Source organism: Phacochoerus africanus, chromosome 5, assembly GCF_016906955.1.
Source record: "Phacochoerus africanus isolate WHEZ1 chromosome 5, ROS_Pafr_v1, whole genome shotgun sequence".
NCBI lineage: Eukaryota > Metazoa > Chordata > Mammalia > Artiodactyla > Suidae > Phacochoerus > Phacochoerus africanus.
The window spans coordinates 107,621,693-107,641,486 of NC_062548.1; the positions used below are offsets into that span (position 1 = coordinate 107,621,693).

At 38.2% G+C, this 19,794-nt stretch overlaps 1 protein-coding gene across 3 annotated transcripts in view; it reads left to right on the top strand.

Moving 5' to 3' along the window:
- Window positions 1-19,794, top strand: part of HEATR5B (HEAT repeat containing 5B) — a 129,494-nt gene that overhangs the window by 27,113 nt on the left and 82,587 nt on the right. For all 3 annotated transcript variants that reach the window (XM_047782280.1, XM_047782281.1, XM_047782282.1), the window contains 9 exons: window positions 3,661-3,772; window positions 5,889-6,041; window positions 7,326-7,425; window positions 7,938-8,047; window positions 8,907-9,070; window positions 10,455-10,630; window positions 14,033-14,138; window positions 15,608-15,798; window positions 19,349-19,508. In XM_047782280.1, coding sequence (XP_047638236.1) covers window positions 3,661-3,772; window positions 5,889-6,041; window positions 7,326-7,425; window positions 7,938-8,047; window positions 8,907-9,070; window positions 10,455-10,630; window positions 14,033-14,138; window positions 15,608-15,798; window positions 19,349-19,508 — 1,272 coding nt within the window. The remainder of the gene's footprint in view (window positions 1-3,660; window positions 3,773-5,888; window positions 6,042-7,325; window positions 7,426-7,937; window positions 8,048-8,906; window positions 9,071-10,454; window positions 10,631-14,032; window positions 14,139-15,607; window positions 15,799-19,348; window positions 19,509-19,794) is intronic.

Genomic DNA, 19,794 nt, shown 5'->3' on the forward strand with positions numbered 1-19,794 from the left:
TTTTATTATGATGTGTCTTGCTGTGGGTCTATTTGGGTTCAACTTGTTTGGGGCTCTCTCTGCTTCCTGTATCTTGAACCCAGTATCCTTTAGATTTGGGAAGTTTCCAGTGATAATTTCTTCAAATATATTTTCCATCCCCTTATCTTTTTCTACTCCTTCTGGAATTCCTATTATGCATAGATTGGCCCGCTTTATATTATCCCATAGGTCTCTTATATTGCTTTCCAGTTTTTTGATTCGGTTTTCTGTCTGTTGACCGGATTGAGTGATTTCCATTATTCTATCTTCCATATCACTGATTGGTTCTTCTGCATTATTCATTCTGGTTTTTACTGTCCTTAGTTCAGTTTGCATCTCTGCAAATGAATGTTCTAGTTTTTCTTGGCTCCTCCTTATATTTTCTAGTTCCTTTCTGAGGGTATCTGCATTCCTGTTCATATCTTCTCTTAATTCCTTCAGTATTTTTCACTATTTCTCTTTTGAACTCCAGGTCTGTCAGACTGCAGAGATCTGTTTCATTGTTGACTGTTTTAGGTGAGTTCTCCTGTTGGTTTGACTGGGGGTGGTTTCTCTGCTTCTTCATCTTGCTTGTTGTTTTCTTTCTCCTGAGGGAGTTGTCCTGTCCGTTATCGGGCAGTGTTTGCCTTGTCACTGCCGTGGAATATTTCCTGAGGGCTGGCGTTGTTGGTCAATCTTTTTTGAGGCAGTGTGGCTTTTCTGGAGTGTTGATGGGGCTAACAGTGTTTCTTTGAAGCAAAGGAGGACTTCCTGAGGGCAGACAGGACTGGGAGGTCCACACCACGATGGTAGCAGCTTTCACTTGGTCATGCAGAGGTTGCTCTGGTGTTTTTAGGCTGTGGGGTTCTTGCAGGGGGTTGGCGGTGTTGGGCAGCTGTTCCTCAGGAGTGCAGCACCCCCTGGGGGCTGGAGCAGCTATCTGGGTCACTGAGAACCTAAGAGGCTCTTCCCTAGGGCAGCCTAACTCAGAAGGATGGCCTGAGAATGTAGGCGGATCTTTTCACAGTCTGGCCAAGCTTGTTGCAGCTTTTCTGGGCTGCAGGGGCTCTTCTAGGGGGCTGGTGGTGCTGAGCAGCTATTCCGTGGGAGTGGGGCACCCCCTAGGGGCTTGGGCGGGTAGCAGGGCCACTGGAAACCCAAGAGGCTCCTCCCCAGGGCAGCCCGACTCAGAAAGACCGTCTGAGATCTTTTCCCGGCTTGGCCAGGCTTGTTGCAGCTTTTCTGGGCTGTAGGGGGTCCTGCCTGGAGCTGGCAGTCCTATGCAGCTGATCCACTAGGGCACCCCCTGGGGGCTTGGGCGGGTAGTAGGGCCATTGGAAACTGAAGAGGCTCCTCCCCGCGGCAGCCTGACTCAGAAAAACCGTCCGGGAATTAGGCAGATCTATTCACTGCCTGGCTAGGCTTGTTCTAGCTTTTCTGGGCTGCAGGCCTTTTCTCGGGGGCTGGTGGTGTTTGGTGCTACTCTGTGGAAGTGTAGCCCCTCCAAAGGGCAAGCAGGCCTGTGCAGGGACAGCCCCTGCGGTGGTAGGCTTCAGGCAATTGTTGAGGCCAGCCCTCCTGGATGGCAGGCCGCCCCAGGTTCGGCGAGAGCATAGGGGGTGGCGGGGTGGGGGGAGGGGATGCACTGGGAAGCTCAGCTTTCAGCTAGCTAGTGGGCCTGTAAGCTTGCTGTGGCGTGGGGGGTGTTCTATGGGGACCCACCCCTTCTTCTCTCCCCTCCCCAGCACGGGCGCAGACCAGGCTCTTTTCCCAGGTTCCCTCTGATGCGGCTTTCCACTTCCCCGCCCCTAGAGTATTGCTCCCTTCCTCTGCGACAGCTTTGTTTTCTAGTCTCCCAGGCAGTCTCTGCCCCGTCAAATGGTTTCTAGACCTCCCAGGCAGTTTCCGCTCTGCCCCGCCCCCCAAGCCCGTTCTCGGGGACTAACCTCTGGAGCCGAGGACTCGGTGCCCAGCCCCCACCCAGGCGTCTCAATTTTTGGTGACTGTGCCCGTAGTTCAGATGGTCCGTTCGGTTCTTGATCGGCTTTTCCGTACTCCAACTTACTGCTACACTCTTCTCTGCATCTGGAGATTCCTCCAGTTCGTTTGATCTTTCCCCCGTGTAGGTGACTTTCCAGGGTGCGGGATCCCTTTCTCCTCCGCAGTTCCCTTTCGGGAGCGCCCGTCCCGCGCGGATTCACCTTCTCTCACTCTCCTCTTTTCTCCCGTTCTGCCCCGTAATGTCACGAACTTCTTGCCATTATTGGAGTTGAGGTTCTTCTGCCAGCGATTGGTTGCTGTTCTGTGCGAGTCATTTATTCTGTAGATGTGCTTTTTTTTGTGGTGTTTGTGGGAGAGGGCGAGCCTGTCCCCCTACTCCTCCGCCATCTTGTCCTCCAGATTTTTTAATTCTTATTTTTTTCAGGGCTACTAGGCCCATGTTCATTCATTCCTGTGAATTCCATAGCTGCTACTCAGATCTTTTTCCCTCTCCCTTTCTCATATGATTACCTCCTCATCGATTATCCTTTTTGGAGTCTTTTTCTCCCATCTCTCCCATACAACTTTCATATTTTATATTTGTGCAGAGAACCATAGAAACTACCCACTGACCAGAGAATAAAATATAATCACCTCTGCTAAACTGGTATCTTCATAATTTGCCTTCATTCTGCCCTTTCATTCTAATTTCCCGCCACTCTAGTCAGACTAGTCATCTTGTTTTCTTCCCATGCTTTTTTCACTCTCCATGCCTTTGCTCTTGCTAATCTCTATCCATTAGAATTTCGTCCTTCTTCTTATTTACCTGTACCAAACTTAGCTTTTTGTTCAGAGGCTCAACTCAATTTCTATCTCTCTCATGAAATCTCTTCAAAGCTACTCAGTCTGTGCTGGTGTATGATAGCCTTTCTCATTGCTGACCACTACCTGTGTACTGTTACCGTTTGATTATGTGTTCCTTGTTACTTCCCATTTTTCCTGTATCTTTCCTCTCTAAGCACCATAAGATTATCTTAATGGCAGATATATAATGAGTTCAACAAATCTTTAAATATAGGATAACAGTTTCACATGGACCAATACTGTTCTGAGTGCTTTGCTGTGTTAAATCCTCACAAGAGTAAGGTTGGCACTCCTGTTAGTTTTACTCCTATCATCTTAGCAATGAGGGAAATGAGGCAGGGAGATTAAGTTGTCCTAAATTAGAAGGCTGGGAAATGACAACGCTGGTATATGAACCTAGATATGCTGGCTTTAGAACTCAGTCTTTTTTTTTTTTTTCTTTTAATGACTGCACCCCCAGCATATGGAAGTTCCTGGGCCAGGGATTGAATTTGAGCCAGAGCTGCAGGCAACAATGGATCCTATAACCGTGCCTCCACAGCCATCCGAGACACTGCAGTTGGATTCTTAACCCACTGTGCCACAGCGGGAACTCCTTTAGAACTCACTCTTAGCCGCTGTGCTGTTCTGGGTCTTCTGAGTCAGCAGTGCAATCAGGATTATCTAGGTCTTAATGTTTCCTCTTTATAAACATGTTAATACCAACAAAAAAAAAAGGGGGAAACTTCTTTTTAAATAAAATACTAGCTATGTATTTTCTTATTTGATTTTGTTAACTTACATAAATTAAAGTCTAATTCTTAACTTCTCTTGTAGATGGTAGTTAGTATTGCTGAAGATCTCTTACGAACTGCTGCCCAAAATAGCAGACTGTCTTTACAGCGCACTCAAGCTGGATGGCTCTTACTTGGAGCACTTATGACTTTAGGTATAATTATATTTAAGTAGGATTTTGTCTTGTTCTGTAACTATCAGGATACCGTCGAGAAAATTTAAAAGTATTGAACTTCACATTCTAGACTTCGAATGAGGTTGTAAAGTAGTAAAGATTTTTTTTTTTTCATTATTTGGTACTGGATTTTTCTTTTTGATTATTTCTGCTTAAGTATATTTAATGGAAAAAGTCTTAGCAAAGTTTGACCTTTACTATTAGAATAACTGTGGTCTAACAGATTAGTATTAATTGAAAGAAACAAGAGTATGGGGCATATTCCATGCCCAAAGTGAAGACCAGTGACATGATTTTCGTAAGGTGATAAAGTCACACTTAAATGGCATTGTTGGTACTGCTTCCTTGGGATTATCCTTATGCGTTTTACTTTCCTAAGTGCTATGAAAAATCTGAGATGCAGGCAAAGGTTAGCACTGTACATTGAGCAGAAATATGTTTTTGTGATAAGGTGTGTATGCCTTTTTCACATGTTTGATTTCTACCATAAAAAAAATACATGTGTGTACTTGCTGTTTTAAGCCTTTTAGGAATTATACCTTCACCTTATTTTCTGAAGAAAGTAAAAAGAGATAACTCTTTTCCAGAAATTTATGTTAAGTAAAATGGTATGTTAAATGAATTCCTTAGCAATGTAAGTATAGGTTCCTGGCTCTAAATGCAGTACTCCATAAAATTAAATTAACCATTTTATAATTGTACTTAAAATGGAGGAATATATATATATGTTGGGGGCGAGTGCATATTTATGTTTATAAATATATATTTATGGAAAGATGTAAATATGTCCTAGATGGGAGTTCCCTTCGTGGCTCAGTGGTTAACGAACCCAACTAGGATCCATGAGGATGCAGGTTCGATCCCTGGCCTCGCTCATTGGGTTAAGGATCCAGCGTTGCCATTAGCTGTGGTGCAGCCCTAAAAAAACAAATTTAAAAAAAAAAAAAAGGCGTTCCCGTTGTGGCTGTGGCGCAGTGGTTAACGAATCCGACTAGGAACCATGAGGTTGCGGGTTCGATCCCTGCCCTTGCTCAGTGGGTTAACGATCCGGCGTTGCCGTGAGCTGTGGTGTAGGTTGCAGACGAGGCTCGGATCCCGCGTTGCTGTGGCTCTGGCGTAGGCCGGTGGCTACAGCTCCAATTCGACCCCTAGCCTGGGAACCTCCATATGCCGAGGGAGCTGCCCAAGAAATAGCAACAACAACAACAACAACAAAAAAGACAAAAGACAAAAAAAAATGTCCCAGACGTAGTTTATCATTGACGGTATGTAATCTACCGTTCTGGATATATTTGGATAATTTCTTTTGGATGACTTTTTGGGGATTTATTTTGTGTTTGGATGCTAAAAATATTAATACTTTTTAGGTGAGTTTTTTTTTGTCTTTTTGCTATTTCTTGGGCCGCTCCCACGGCATATGGAGGTTCCCAGGCTAGGGGTCTAATCGGAGCTGTAGCCACCGGCCTACGCCAGAGCCACAGCAATGCTGGATCCGAACCGCGTCTGCAACCTACACCACAGCTCACGGCAACGCCGGACCGTTAACCCACTGAGCAAGGGCAGGGATCGAACCCGCAACCTCATGGCTCCTAGTCGGGTTCGTTAACCACTGCGCCACGACGGGAACTCCCTTTTTAGGTGAGTTTTATTATGTTTTAATCGATATATGTTTTACTTCCTGAATAGGAGACATTTTGAAAATGTTAGTATTAGAGATAAAGTGAAATGATAGATATCATTAAAGCTTGTTTGGGGCTCTTTTCTTTCTTTCTTTCTTTTTATGGCCATACCTGCAGCATATGGAAGTTCCCAGGCTAGGGGTCAAATTAGAGCTGTAGCTGCCAGTCTACACCACAACCACCAAAATGCCAGATCCCAGCCCCTTCTGTGAACTACACAACAGCTTGTGGCAACACTAGATCTTTAACCCACTGAGTGAGGCCAGGGATCGAGCTTGCATCCTCACAGAGACAACATCAAGTCCTTAATCCATTGAGCCACAGTGGGAACTCCTAGGGCTCTTTTCCTCTACTTTCATTTGTAATGTATGTTTTATAGATGCATGACTTTGTATTTTTGGGTTTTTTTTTGTTAGGACCATCTGTCGTTCGTTATCATCTGCCCAAGATGTTGTTATTGTGGCGAAATGTTTTTCCTCGTTCTTTAAAGGAGTTGGAGGCTGAGAAAGCCCGAGGCGATTCATTTACCTGGCAGGTAACATTGGAAGGTCGTGCTGGAGCTTTATGTGGTAAGAACTAAAAAGATTGCACTTTTAGAATATTATTTTGTAAGTAAAATATTTGTGAAGTGAAAGAAAATCACTACTTCAAATTTTTATTTTAATATATAATGATGAATTTGTCAACTTTTAGATTTAGAAAGAAATTTTATAAACAATCTGTACCAGTTTACTAATTTTTGTAATAAAAATGAAGTTGGGACTCTGAAAAGGAGGTTAGAGTTAGTGATCAAACAGAAACTAGAGACCCAGTCTTTTAATTCCTGGTTATTGTGGTCTTCCACCTGAGGAAACACTAGATCACTATTAAAAAAAAGCCTGGTGCCTATTTAAAGGAAAAAGAAACTATGGACTAACAAGGTTATTGAGTTCACAGTTAGTCTTTTCATTTTGGACAAATAGCTATTTTTCTCCTATCATTATCGAATTTGCAAAAGTAGATACATTTTTTTGAGATACCAGCGTTTTATTTTATTTTATTTCCTTAGGGCCATGCTTGTGGCATATGGAAGTTCCCGGCTAGGCGCTGCAGCTGCTAGCCTACACCACAGCCACAGCAACACCAGATCTGAGCCGCATCTGCAACCTATACTGCAGCTCATAGCAATGCCAGATCCTTAACCCAGTGAGCAAGGCCAGGGATTTAACCCACATCCTCATGGATACTAGTAGGATTCTTAACCTGTGATTCACAATGGGAACTCTGAGATAGCAGCATTTTGAAAAGTATGAGATAAAGTTTTTGTTTGGGAGTCAGCAGCTTAATAGGAAAAACTCAAGTTTTATTTTGTGAACTAGAGTTACACTAAAAGACCCTCTCCTTTTTTGCTATATCTAAGGGTGAAAAGTGCTTCTTTTTCCAAACTGAGGGAGACGGATGTGCACTTAACCATAAGGGCACCAAGGCAAACTGTTAGTTTTTTTACCCCACACATCTAAGAGCTGTCTTAGTCTTAGATCTCCTGCTGAAGAACTGATAGATGTTCCTTCTCACTGGATTCATTATGCTTATTTTTTCTGTTCTGCAACAGCTTTCTTTGTGGCCATGTGACTTCTCTGTCACAGAAATCTCCCTAGTAGATATATCTTCCCTCCCTCCTTTGCTGTCCACTCTTATTCTTTATTTATGACTTGTATCTAGAATTGCAATTGGTTCTTCTTTTGGTTTGGCCTGGGTTTAGAACCTTACATTTTGTAATAATTAAAAACGTAGGTAGCTTTTATGTAAGTTATTAAATTTATTCACCCTCACAAAAGCTGCTTCAAATCTGTCCTTTTTAAATTTTTATCTAGCAATGAGAAGTTTTGTTGCACATTGTCCTGAACTCCTAACAGAAGATGTGATTAGAAAATTGATGACCCCTATTGAATGTGCCATGACTATGATGTCACAGTAAGTAAGCAGTTATGATATGTTAACATCCAATTTTGTATATTTATAAATAGCAGTCTTTTGTGCTTCCCTTTAATATCATAGAGGAAACATAAAACTTTATGTGTGTGAAATGACTTTATAAATTGCAGTAGGAGTTCCTGCTGTGGTGCAGTGGGTTAAGAATTCAACTGCAGTGGCTCTGGTTGCTGTAGAGGTACTGGTTCGATCCCTGGCCCCAACACAGTGGGTTAAAGGATCTAGCATTGCCCCAGCTGTGGTGTAAGTGACAGCTGCAGCTCTGATTCAGTTCCTGACCCAGGAACTTCAATATACTGTGGGTGGGGCCATTAAAAAAAATTGCAGTAGTGGTGTGGATTGAAACAAAATTGTATTTTATAGTGTCTGTGAGTAATAGAAAGATCACAACATAAACTGAAAGGAAAATGTAAAACTTTGTACAATGTTGTTGGAAAAAAATGTAATGGCTATTCTGGTAAACTGGTACTCACTATATACTTTTGATATTTTAGCATTCCATCTGTAATTAAAACCCATGGAGCTCATCTGAAAGCTAGTGCTGCAATGGTCCGATTAAGACTTTATGATATCTTAGCTTTGTTACCTCCAAAAACTTATGAAGGTAAATAAAATTCGTGGATGTCTAATAAAAATTCTTCAACATACCTTTCTAGTTCTTCACAATATCAGAGTTCTGACAGAGGCTTTCTCACTGACTCATTGTATAAAGGCAGGCCACAATTTTCCATTTCTTTGAATGGAGGAACTAATACTTGTTGAGCACTACTGTGTTCCAGGTCCCATTCCAAGCCCTTTACATGTATTAGCATCTTCAATTCTAACCACAACCTTATGAGGCTAAAATTCAGCTCTGTATGAAGATGAAGAATCTTGGGTACTTAGAGATAATGTAACTTGCACAAGTCTGAGAGGTAGTAAGTGGCAGAGCTCGGATTCAAACCTAGATGGTTCATCTTTAAAGTCTGTGCTTTTAATGACTATCTTGTTAGGATATAGCCAATAATTTAGGAATCTGGGGGGAGAATAGTAATAATATACTTTTGCAGAAATCAAATATTATATAAAATGTTAACATTAAAATAAATCATTGATTTGTTTCCAGTGCAACCATGCTCAAGAATTTTGATGTATTCTGGTTCAGTGTTTGCAAATTTTTGGATAATTAACAGTAAATACTAATCATATCATATTTAATATATTTAAAATAAAGAATATTTACTTGAGTTTTTAATTGTTTTTAATAATTTGGGCTAAAAGGCCTAATAGAATAACAAAAAAGAATTGCCAGTATTGTATATTAAAACAAGTATTAAAATGTTAAAATACTGATTTGTTTAAAAAAGAAAAGAGGGATTTAATTATTTTATTCTTGTTGAACATATTGCTACTCTTTGTGGGGAATGATTGTCATTTTCATAAAAAGTATTCTTTTTAATCTGATCCTAATCTCTGTTTTTTAGGATCTTTCAATGCACTTCTTAGAGAACTGGTAGCAGAATTCACTTTGACTGACAACTCAGCCAACACAACTACTTCGCTGCTCAGATCCCTCTGCCACTATGATGATAGCGTTCTTCTTGGTTCCTGGCTTCAAGAAACTGATCATAAGTCAATTGAAGACCAGGTAGGAGACCATACAGTGAAATGAAATACTAGCTTGATCAAATCAATGGTACTATTACACGTTGTCATTTTTTTAAAATTATTTTTTCTTTTTTGGATATAACCATGGCATATGGAAGGTCCCGGTTTAGGGACTGAATCCAAGCCGCAGCTGCAACTTAACACCACAACTGCAGCAATGCCAGATCCTTAACCCACTGTACCAGGCCAGGGATTGAACTCTAGCTGCTGCAGAGACAACACCAGATCCTTAACCTACTGTGCCAAAGCAGGAACTCCTACGCATTGTCATTTAGAAAGAAAATATTGTAGACTACAGTTTAATTTTCATTAAGCCTTCTTAGGAATTTAAACATACCTTCCTACTAATGTATAAATAATGAAAAAATGGCAAGCGGCAATAGTTAGGGTTTGGCGAATTGTCTTTATTTAATGTTACTTGTATTTAGGTCCCCTGTGGTTGCTGTGGCAAGGATCAGTTTTGACTGGCTTTTGGGCTATTAGTGCCTGGTTTTGGTTTAGCTTGTTTTGTGACAGATTAAAGAGGAATAGGATTTAGTAGGTTGAAGATTTAGAACCTTTTTTGCCCACTGAAAACCTTATTTCTTTATTTTTAATTTTTTAAATGATTTTTATTTTTTCCATTGTAGGTGGTTTACAGTGTTTTGTCAATTTTCTACTGTACAGCAAGGTTACCCAGTTACACATATATATATATATACATACTTTTTCTCACATTATCATGCTCCATAATTAGTGACTAGATATAGTTTCCAGTGCTGTACAGCAGAGAAAACCTTATTTCTTACGCATTTTTTATTTTTTTAAATTTATTTTATTTTTTGTTTTCTCTAGGGTTATACCCATGGCATATGGAGGTTCCCAGGCTAGGGATCTAATTGGAGCTGTGGCCACTGGCCACAGCGGGATCCGAGCCGCTTCTGCAACCTACACCTCAGCTCATGGCAACGCCGGATCCTTAACCCACTGAGTGAGGCCAGGGATCAAACCTGCAACCTCATGGTTCCTAGTCAGATTCATTAACCACTGAGCCACGATGGGAACTCCTATGCACTTTTGAAAGAGTTACTAAAGGCCTCTTTTAAAAATTTTTTGTGGGTTTAAGTTATTACTGGTATTATTTTGCTTACACATTTTAGGGTGTGTACCATAAAAATGAAGACTTTTTTTAAAATATGTGAAGTATCGTGACTTTTTTAAATGAGCAAAGAATATTTTTATCTATTTAAAAATTTTCAGATACAATCATTCTGCTCATTTATTGTTACCTTTTCTCTCTCCTCCAATGTTTTATTTTTCATGCCCAGTACTTGGTAAGTGAATTTCCCAAATTAGATTTTGAATGATTTTTATGTCCTTTGCAGCTCCAGCCAAACAGTGCATCTGGAAGTGGGGCTCTGGAGCATGATCCATCTTCCATTTATTTACGAATACCTGCTGGAGAAGCTGTGCCTGGGCCTCTTCCTCTTGGAGTTTCAGTCATTGATGCCTCTGTGGCTCTTTTTGGTGTAGTGTTTCCTCATGTTTCTTATAAACACCGGTTAGTATAAAGTCAATCAGGTAATTTTAGTTAAATGTAAATGATTTTGAAGCAGATTTTCCTAATCCAGTTAACAATGCAATAAGAAGAACTATTATTTAAACAATAGCCTTATATACATAATAACATAAGTGGCACATAATAAAAATTTGCATGTAAACTCCACATAATTTGGAACTGTTTTTAAGATTTGACCCCTTGCACTTGCATCTGATATTCACCATATTGTGAACTTGGTCTTATAACAAAGTTTTCATTATAACGGTTAGTTAGCCAGTTTATAAGTAGGTTTGCCTGTGTCTTTAATTAGTGACATCAGTTTTCCAAGTCTTTTGTTTTTGTTACTGAGGAAGTAAATGGATGAGAAGTTTATTCTCTAATAACACTTGTCAGATAAAATCTGGAACTTGGAACACAAAAGTAACTGATTATATTTGCAGTAGTAGCAGTTTATTTGCCATACTTTATGTCCACATACACTGTAAGCTTAGTAGACATTTTATATACTTATGGTAAAAGTAAAAATGAATTAATGCAAGATCACAGATAGTTCAAGTTTTATAAACTGCTTTGAAAATGTTGTAGTTGTATAGAAAAGATAACATCTTGAAATGTGTAGGTTACATTGTTAATTGCTTTTTTTTTGGTCTTTTTTTTTTTTTTGCCTTTTCTAGGGCTGCTCCTTCGGCATACAGAGGTTCCCAGGCTAGGGGTCTAATCGAAGCTGTAGCTGCTGGCCTACGCCAGAGCCATGGCAACTTGGGGTCCGAGTGGTGTCTGCGACCTACATCACAACTCATGGCAACGCCAGATCCTTAACCCACTGAGCGAGGCCAGGGATTGAACCTACAACCTCATGGTTCCTAGTCAGATTCGTTAACCACAGCCACGATGGGAACTCCTTTAATTGCTTTTTAATTTGAGGGGAAAGTTTTAGATATTTAACTTTACTGAGATATCTTTAAAAAACATTTGGTTGCCACATAAATATTAAAGATTGTTAAAGATGAAAGAATCTTATAAAGTATCTACTTCAATATCCTTGTTTTAAATCTCAGGAAATCTAGGTCTAAGAGTTTACTGTTTCAAAATAATACAGCCAGTTATGAGACCTGTAACTAGAATCCAGGATTATCTTAACTTTATTAAATGACTTTTGTAGAACAAGACAAATTAAAAATAAATTCTCTTAAAATATAATATATATTGGTGTTCCTGTCGTGGCGTAGTGGAAACAAATCCAGCTAGGAACCATGAGGTCACGGGTTTTGTCCCTGGCCTTGCTCAGTGGGTTAAGGATCTGGCATTGCTATATGTGTATATATTATGTATAACATAAATATGCAGGGATGGAAAAATCAGTGAACAATTTATGAAAAGTTGATAGGCTGGAGTACATTTTACAGAGACCATGTTTTGATAATAGAAAATGCTCATTGTACAATGTCAAATGAAGGTAAGAGGCAAGAAGTGTTCCCAGTTGGTTTGGGTGTTTTTGTTTGTTTGTTTGTTTGTTTTTTGAGGGTGTGGTGCTGCACTTGGAGCACACAAAATTTCCCAGGCCAGGGATCGAACCTGCACCATAGAAATAACTAGAGTTGCAGCAGTGACTGCTAGCTCCCTAATCCACTGAGCCACCAGGGAACTCCCCCAGTTGAGATATTTTAAAATATGTAAAAATGTTCAATGGTTGTTTCTAGGTGGTAACTTTTTGTTAGTATTTTTCTTTTTTTCTTTTTTTTCTTTTTTTGCTTTTTAGGGCTGCACCTGTGGCATATGGACGTTCCCAGGCTAGGGGTTGAATTGGAGCTACATCTGCTGGCCTATACCACAGCCACAGCAACGTGAGATCCAACCTGCATCTTTAACCTACACCAGAGCTCACAGCAGTGCCAGATCCTTAACTCACTGAGCGAGGCCAGGGATGGAATCTGTGTCCTCATGGATGCTAGTCAGATTTGTTTCCGCTGAGCCATGATGGGAACTCCTCCCACTATTTTTCAAATTAAAAGAAATACATTATTATATAGTAAGGAAAAATTTTTTTTAAGTTATGTGTTTGAGGTCAGTTATCTGCAAATGATAGTTTAATGGCACTTCAGAGACTGTGTGCTTTTCATGTGTGTGCTGGAAAGCATTGTGAACAATGCCCTGCTTCCTCACCATCGATATGGGTTTGTGTCAGGGTAGATGTACAGGTGTCCACTTCAACGCCAGGTACCCCTAACTGGAGTTCCTGCTGGAGGCTAGATGATTTCTTCATATGTGATTTTTGAAGAATTCTTTGACATGAAACCTATGGCCTATTATAAACTGAGTTTAAATCCTTACATTGGCCTCAGGGAGGTTTTGATATCTTATTTTAGGTCATAGTTATCTTAGTACTAAATCCTATTTCCCTGGGTTCCTTTGCCCCACTCCTTTTCTTTTTAGAAGAATCTGATATGACTGCATTCTCTTTAATCAGCATAATCTCAAATGTCTGTGGGTTTTTTGTCTGGTAACTATCTCATTTTATTTATTTATTTTAGGTTAACTATCTCATTTAAAAATTTTGAAATATTCAAAAAAACTAATTCACCTCTGGTTTTTCGCTTTTAACAAAATGACCAAAGCTAAATTAAAAAAAAAAAAAATTCCCAGCTAGCTCAAAGATAGGACATGAGGTACTATTTTTTCTACGTGAGAGTGGTTTTTTTTTGTTTGTTTGTTTGTTTGTTTTTAATTTTTTTTTTTTTGTCTCTTTGCTATTTCTTTGGGCTGCTCCGCGGCATGTGGAGGTTCCCAGGCTAGGGGTCGAATCGGAGCTGTAGCCACCAGCCTACGCCAGAGCCACAGCAACGCAGGATCCGAGCCACGTCTGCAACCTACACCACAGCTCACGGCAACGCCGGATCGTTAACCCACTGAGCAAGGGCAGGGACCGAACCCGCAACCTCATGGTTCCTAGTCGGATTCGTTAGCCACTGCGCCACGACGGGAACTCCGTGAGAGTGTCTTTTAAGCAGAAAAAAATTATGCCACATTTTAAAATTTCCAACTTAAAAATCTTCCACAGAGATTCACAATTAATGATGATTATTCTATTCAAGAAATCTCCAGCACCTCCTTTTCATGAAGTACTTTGTTGCATACTGGCATTAATGTTGAAGAGCACTGGAATTATGACCTTTTTGTTGCTAATTGGAACTTAATATTAGTTTGTTGTCTTGTGCCATTTGGTAGTTAGATATCCATATATTAATTCAGGAGAACATATGATTTGGACCAGGGAATGAAACAGAAAAGAGATTAACACAGGGCATTATTGGTTAAACAGCTAGCTTATACCATTCTTATCTCTGTTTTGAGCCATGTTTGAATAAAAAGTTTTGCCAATGTATCTTTATTCTATCGTTACAGATTACAAATGTTGGATCACTTTGCGGAATGTGTTAAACAAGCCAAGGGTGTTCGCCAGCAGGCTGTGCAGCTTAATATCTTTACAGCTGTTCTCAGTGCACTAAAGGTACTTATTTTTAAAACACAGTAAATATTCTGAGCTAAGATTGTAGTTAATGCTTTTAATATAGTAACTCAGGCATATCTAGACTGTTATGTATGGCTCTTGATATTTTATATTTATTTAAATTACTGGAAACTTTATATTAGGCTCTTTATAATTAAATAAGTATTTTTATATTTTAGTCATGTTAAAATTCATATTTTGATTTGACCTATCAGATTTTACAAGTGCCAGTATATTCTTTCAGAATTTCCAAACATGCCTGGCAAATGAAACCTGACATTTTATTGAAGGCTAACTAGATAAAGCTTAAGTTTGATTTGTGGTTTAGACCATAAATCAGGAGAGGCTGTGTTTATTATATAGTTGAAGGAATGCTACATTTAGGGATTGCATTTTGGTTTGGCTGTTCAGTAGATTTCTGTCTTGTATAATTCCTTTGACCTTTTTTGAACCTCAGATTTTACAGGTATGAAGTGAAATAACTCTGCCTGTGTCTCAGAGTTCATGCACTGTACTGGGCAGCTTATAGCCTCTCATGATGTATTTGAAGACTTCATATTATTCAGCATTTAGCTTATTATAAGCTATTACTGCTTTAAAATAAAAGAGCAACAAATACAAGTGTTTAAATGGGCGTGAATTAATCACATTTTAGAAACATCAGGGAAAAGAGATGTAGGGATTGATTATACAGATAAAGATTGGTACCATTTATACAGTCATTAGTATATGCCCTTTTTAGAGACCAGCAGCTACCAACATCTCAGTTTTTTAAAAAAGGAGTGGGGTAGTCATGGTTTCTCGCAGAGTTGGAAGGCTGGTGGACAACTGTAATATTGCTGTACAGTACACTTTTCTTCATAGATGTGCTCACTAGTGCCTCTGCTGTAGTTCGCATTTTCCCTAGACACCATGACTTAGATTTTCGCTCTCAAGTAAGTAATTTAAATTCCAGGGCAGTAAGTGTAGCTAGAACAGAGATATTGCCGTTTAATATGATGAATACACTGTATCAGCATTCAGTTACCTCATTTTGTCTTCAGGTATATATTGGATATACTCGTTATAACATAGTTATCATCTCTGGAATTTTTATATTAACATATCAAAGTTTCATACTTATCAGGCCTTTTCCCTCCTTGGAGTTACAGTGATAAATTTCAATCAGTTAAATAACAGTTGATTTAATAATACAATGTCCTTTATATATAAAAACAATTTTTAGTATTTGTCTTTGGACAGAGATACTCTCAGGGATTGTTGGTTTTAGGGCTGATTCAGTTATAACTATGTTATATATCATATAATGAAATCATGTTTATGAAAGTGATTACTGTCTAATAGGTATTGGTTCTAGGCATAGTATCTGCATGCAAAAGTTGACTGAAAAAAATAATATGTGAAGATAAATGTATATTTACAAAGTTTGCTGCCCTGTTTTTTCCTTTTTTCTTTTTTAATAACCATAGGGCTTGGCTGAAAACAAAAGTACCTTAGGACCTGAGGAAGTTCGTAAATCTGCTCTGACACTGGTTATGGGGGCTCTTGACAACCCAAACCCCATCTTACGATGTGCAGCAGGGGAGGCTCTTGGAAGAATGGCTCAGGTGGTTGGAGAAGCAACTTTTATTGCTAGAATGGCCCAATACAGCTTTGACAAGTAAGTGGGTCTCTTTATCAGTAATTACATTTCTCTCATAGCCAAAGATGTCTTTTAAATAGTCAGTAATTGTTAACAGGACTAGGTTTTCCACATGGTAGATACTTTCATTGTGGTGCAGGATTCTTTTTCAGTTCTTGAATGTTATGTAATGGAATCAAGAGGATTGTTAATAAGGACTTCTCTCAGTTATGTATACTTTGCTCTGAAGTCCTTTGATCTCTGCTCCACCTCCCCATTATTCTTTCTGTTAATTTTTAGTTTTTTGGAATAAGCCATTCTTTGTTCTAACTACTACCAAATTTACGTCTCTTAAATTATCCCTGAAACAGGATAAATTTAGTGTTAGGTTTTAAGAATTCCTTGGCATATTAATTTAAAAAGGGTGATCTCAGAGATCTGAATAAGCATGATTAAGATGATAAGTGCACTTTTTATTGACGGTTGTTAATCAGGTACTCAAATAGAGAAAGTGAAAACTAGAATGGTCAAGAACAGATACTTGAATTGTGTAAATTATTCATTCTTAACTATTGTGTATTTTGAGTACTAATTATACCAAACTATATAGTAATTATTAATGAGAGAGGGGTTGGGAGAAGCAGTGGTTGTGAAGTAGTGGTTTTGAAGAAGTATTTTCTGAACTCTTGCATATCTAAGAATGGCTGTCCTTATCTTCACACGTGAGTGGCAGTTTGACTAGTTTTAGGATAATGCTCCAGTTATCCTTAGCTTGCTAAGGATAACATGAGCAGGCAGAATATAGTTAAAGTATTCCCAGACACTTAATCTTCTACAGGATGACTTTGATTATTTTCTAGCAATAGATTAGCTCTACTTTTTCCAAGTATTTCATCAATCCTGAATTGTTTTTAAGGAAAATTTGTAGCATTGAAATTCTTATATTAGAAAGGAAGGAAGGATCTTAGGAACTTTGAAAGAGAAAAAGCAAATTGAACCAAAAGTAAGTAGAATAAACCAAATTATAAAGGTAAAAGCAGAAGTCAGAGAAAAGAGAAAACAGAAAAACAGTAGAGAAACTCAATGAAACCAAAATCTGGTTTTTTGAAAAGAGCCATAAAATTGATAAACCTTTCATCCGAATAAATAAAAGAAAGAGACACACATAAAAACACCATATCAGAAATAAAAGAGCTTATCACTGGAGGTTCTAGAGGCATTAAAAGGATAATAAGGAAATACTGTAAGCAGCTTTATGCCCATAGTTTATTTGAGATAGATGAATTCTTTGAAAGACACAAGCTAGTAAAGCTCATGTGAGAAGAAATAGATAGTATGAATAACTTGGTATCTATGAAAGAAATTAAATTTACAGTTTAAAACCTGCCCTCGAAGAGAACTCCAAGACCAGATGGCTTCCTTAGTAAATTTAACCAAATATTTAAGGAAGAATAATACCAATTCTAAAATAATTATAATACCAATTCTATTAAGACTCTTCTAGAAAAGTGCACAAGGAGGGAATACTATCCAACTCAGTCCAGCTTGACCCTGACACCAAAACCAAAGACATTGCAAAGAAAGCTTAGTCTTTGTCATGAGCATGAACACAAAAAATTCAACAAAATGTCAAATCTCACTACATTTTTAAAGGATAATTCATTACCACCAAGAGGCATTTGTCCCAGATATACAGATTGATTTAACATTGAAAATCAGTGTAATTCAACATATTAAGAAATTTCAGAAGATATTTCATATGATCATCATATTAGATGCAACAGAAGCATTTTAATCGTATTCAGTATCCATTCATGATAAAAATGCTCAGCTCACTAGGAATTTCAGAAGAGATACCTCGAATCTGATAGTGCATCTACAAAAATCTACAACAAATGTCATACTTAATGAACAAGACTGAATGTTTTCCCTCTAAAACAAGGCAAAGATGTTTGCTTCCTCCACTTCTGTTCAGCAGTGTACTGCCTGTCCTAGGCAACCTTATACTGGATGTGCAATAAAGCAAGCAAGAGAAATGAAAGGGCTTTCCACAGAAAAGAAAATCATGGACTTGGAGAACAGACTTGTGGTTGCCAAGGGGGAGGGGGAGGGAGGGGGATGGATTGGGAGCTTGGGAGTTTGGGGTTAATAGATGCAGAGTATTGCCTTTGGAATGGATTAGCAATGAGATCCTGCTGTGTAGTACTGGAAACTATGTCTAGTCACTTATGACGGAGCATGATAATGTGAGAAGAAAGAATGTGTACATGTATTGTGTAACTGGGTCATCATGCTGTACAATAGAAAATTGACAGAACACTGTAAACCAGCTATAATGGAAAAAAATTGTTATATAAACTTAAAAAAATAGAAAAAAGTTACAAATAAAAATGCATTTACTCTCCCTTTTGTATTTATCTATCTACTTTTCTGTACTCTTACTCTTTAAAAAAAAAGAAGAAGAAATGAAAGGGATACAGATTACAAAGGAAGAAGTAAAACTATCTTTCTTCTAAATGAAATTTGTATGGTGGGAGTTCCTATTGTGGCTCAGCATGTTAGGAACCTGACTAGTATCCATGAGGATGCAGGTTCAATCCCTGGCCTGGCTTAGTGGGTCAAGGATCCTGTGTTGCCTTGAGCTAGGGTGTAGGTCACAGATGTGGCTTGGATCTCATGTTGCTGTGGCTTAGGATAGCAGCTGCAGCTCTGATTCGACCCCTAGCCTGGGAACCTCCATATGCCGCAGGTGCAGCCCTAAAATAGCAAAAAAAAAAAGAGAGAGAAGTTGATATTTTAATATTTTGGATACATTGAATTAAATAAAATTTATTAAAATTAAATTCACCTGTTTCTTTTTTACCTTCTATAATGTGGTGAGTAGAATATTTAAGATGAAATATGTCACTTATGTTATGTTCCTGGACAGCTCAGTTCTGTATTATGATTATATGGTGGTTACATACTATATGCAGTTGTCAGAACACATTTTAGTGTACACTTAAAATGGATGCATTTTATTGTATATAAATCCATCTCAGTAAAGCTTACTTTTAGAAATAATACACAATACGTCCTTCTTATATTTTTTCATTCATTAAATATATATTTCACATAGAAAAAAGACTGGCTCATTTTAGAGATGTTCAAATCGTAATTACAGGGAACTTCTTAAATGAAAGTTAAAAGCATTTCCTATAATTCTCTGACTGTAAATATCCTTTTTTTATGTATTTTGAAAACCAATTTTAAAAGCTATTCTTTTATTTAAAAAACCAATGGTAAAAATACATTTCAAATGGCTCTTGTCTTCTCAAGGAATAATTAATACTCAAAACTATCAAGTTGTAGTTCTTTCACATTTTCTCTAAAATTAAGGTAGGCTTTATTCAGTGAGATGTATAACTCTAACCAACCATTTAAAATTAAATCTCTAACTCTTATTAGTGAGTAAAGAAGGAAGTAATCATGATTATAATCTTTTCTGATTTCCAAAATAAATACCTTTTATTGTCTGATTCAACATAAGCTTGTATTGACATTAAGAAAATAGAGAAAACAATCCCTAAAGCCCCTGACTCTTTTCCAGATTGAAATCAGCTCGAGATGTTGTATCCAGAACTGGCCATTCATTGGCTCTGGGTTGTTTGCATCGTTATGTTGGTGGTATTGGCTCAGGACAACATCTGAAGACCAGTGTCAGCATTTTATTGGCTCTAGCACAGGATGGAACATCCTCTGAAGTACAGGTATGATCTTGATTTTTTATTATGAAATTTAAAAATATTATTTCTAGGAAAAGTATTTGTAAAAACTAGTAGTGATTCTAATGAGTTGTTAGGAGAAATATCTTAGGGTCTTTTTCTGTCATTTTGTTTTATGAGTATATAACAGGATTTTGTATTTGAACTTAATCCTAAAGTCTCTGTTTTATTCTGAGAATTTAACCCATTCGCAACATCCCTTGAAGCATAATTTCTTACTGCCTTTTTTTTTTTTTTAGAGCCACACACCTGGCATATGGAGGATCTCAGG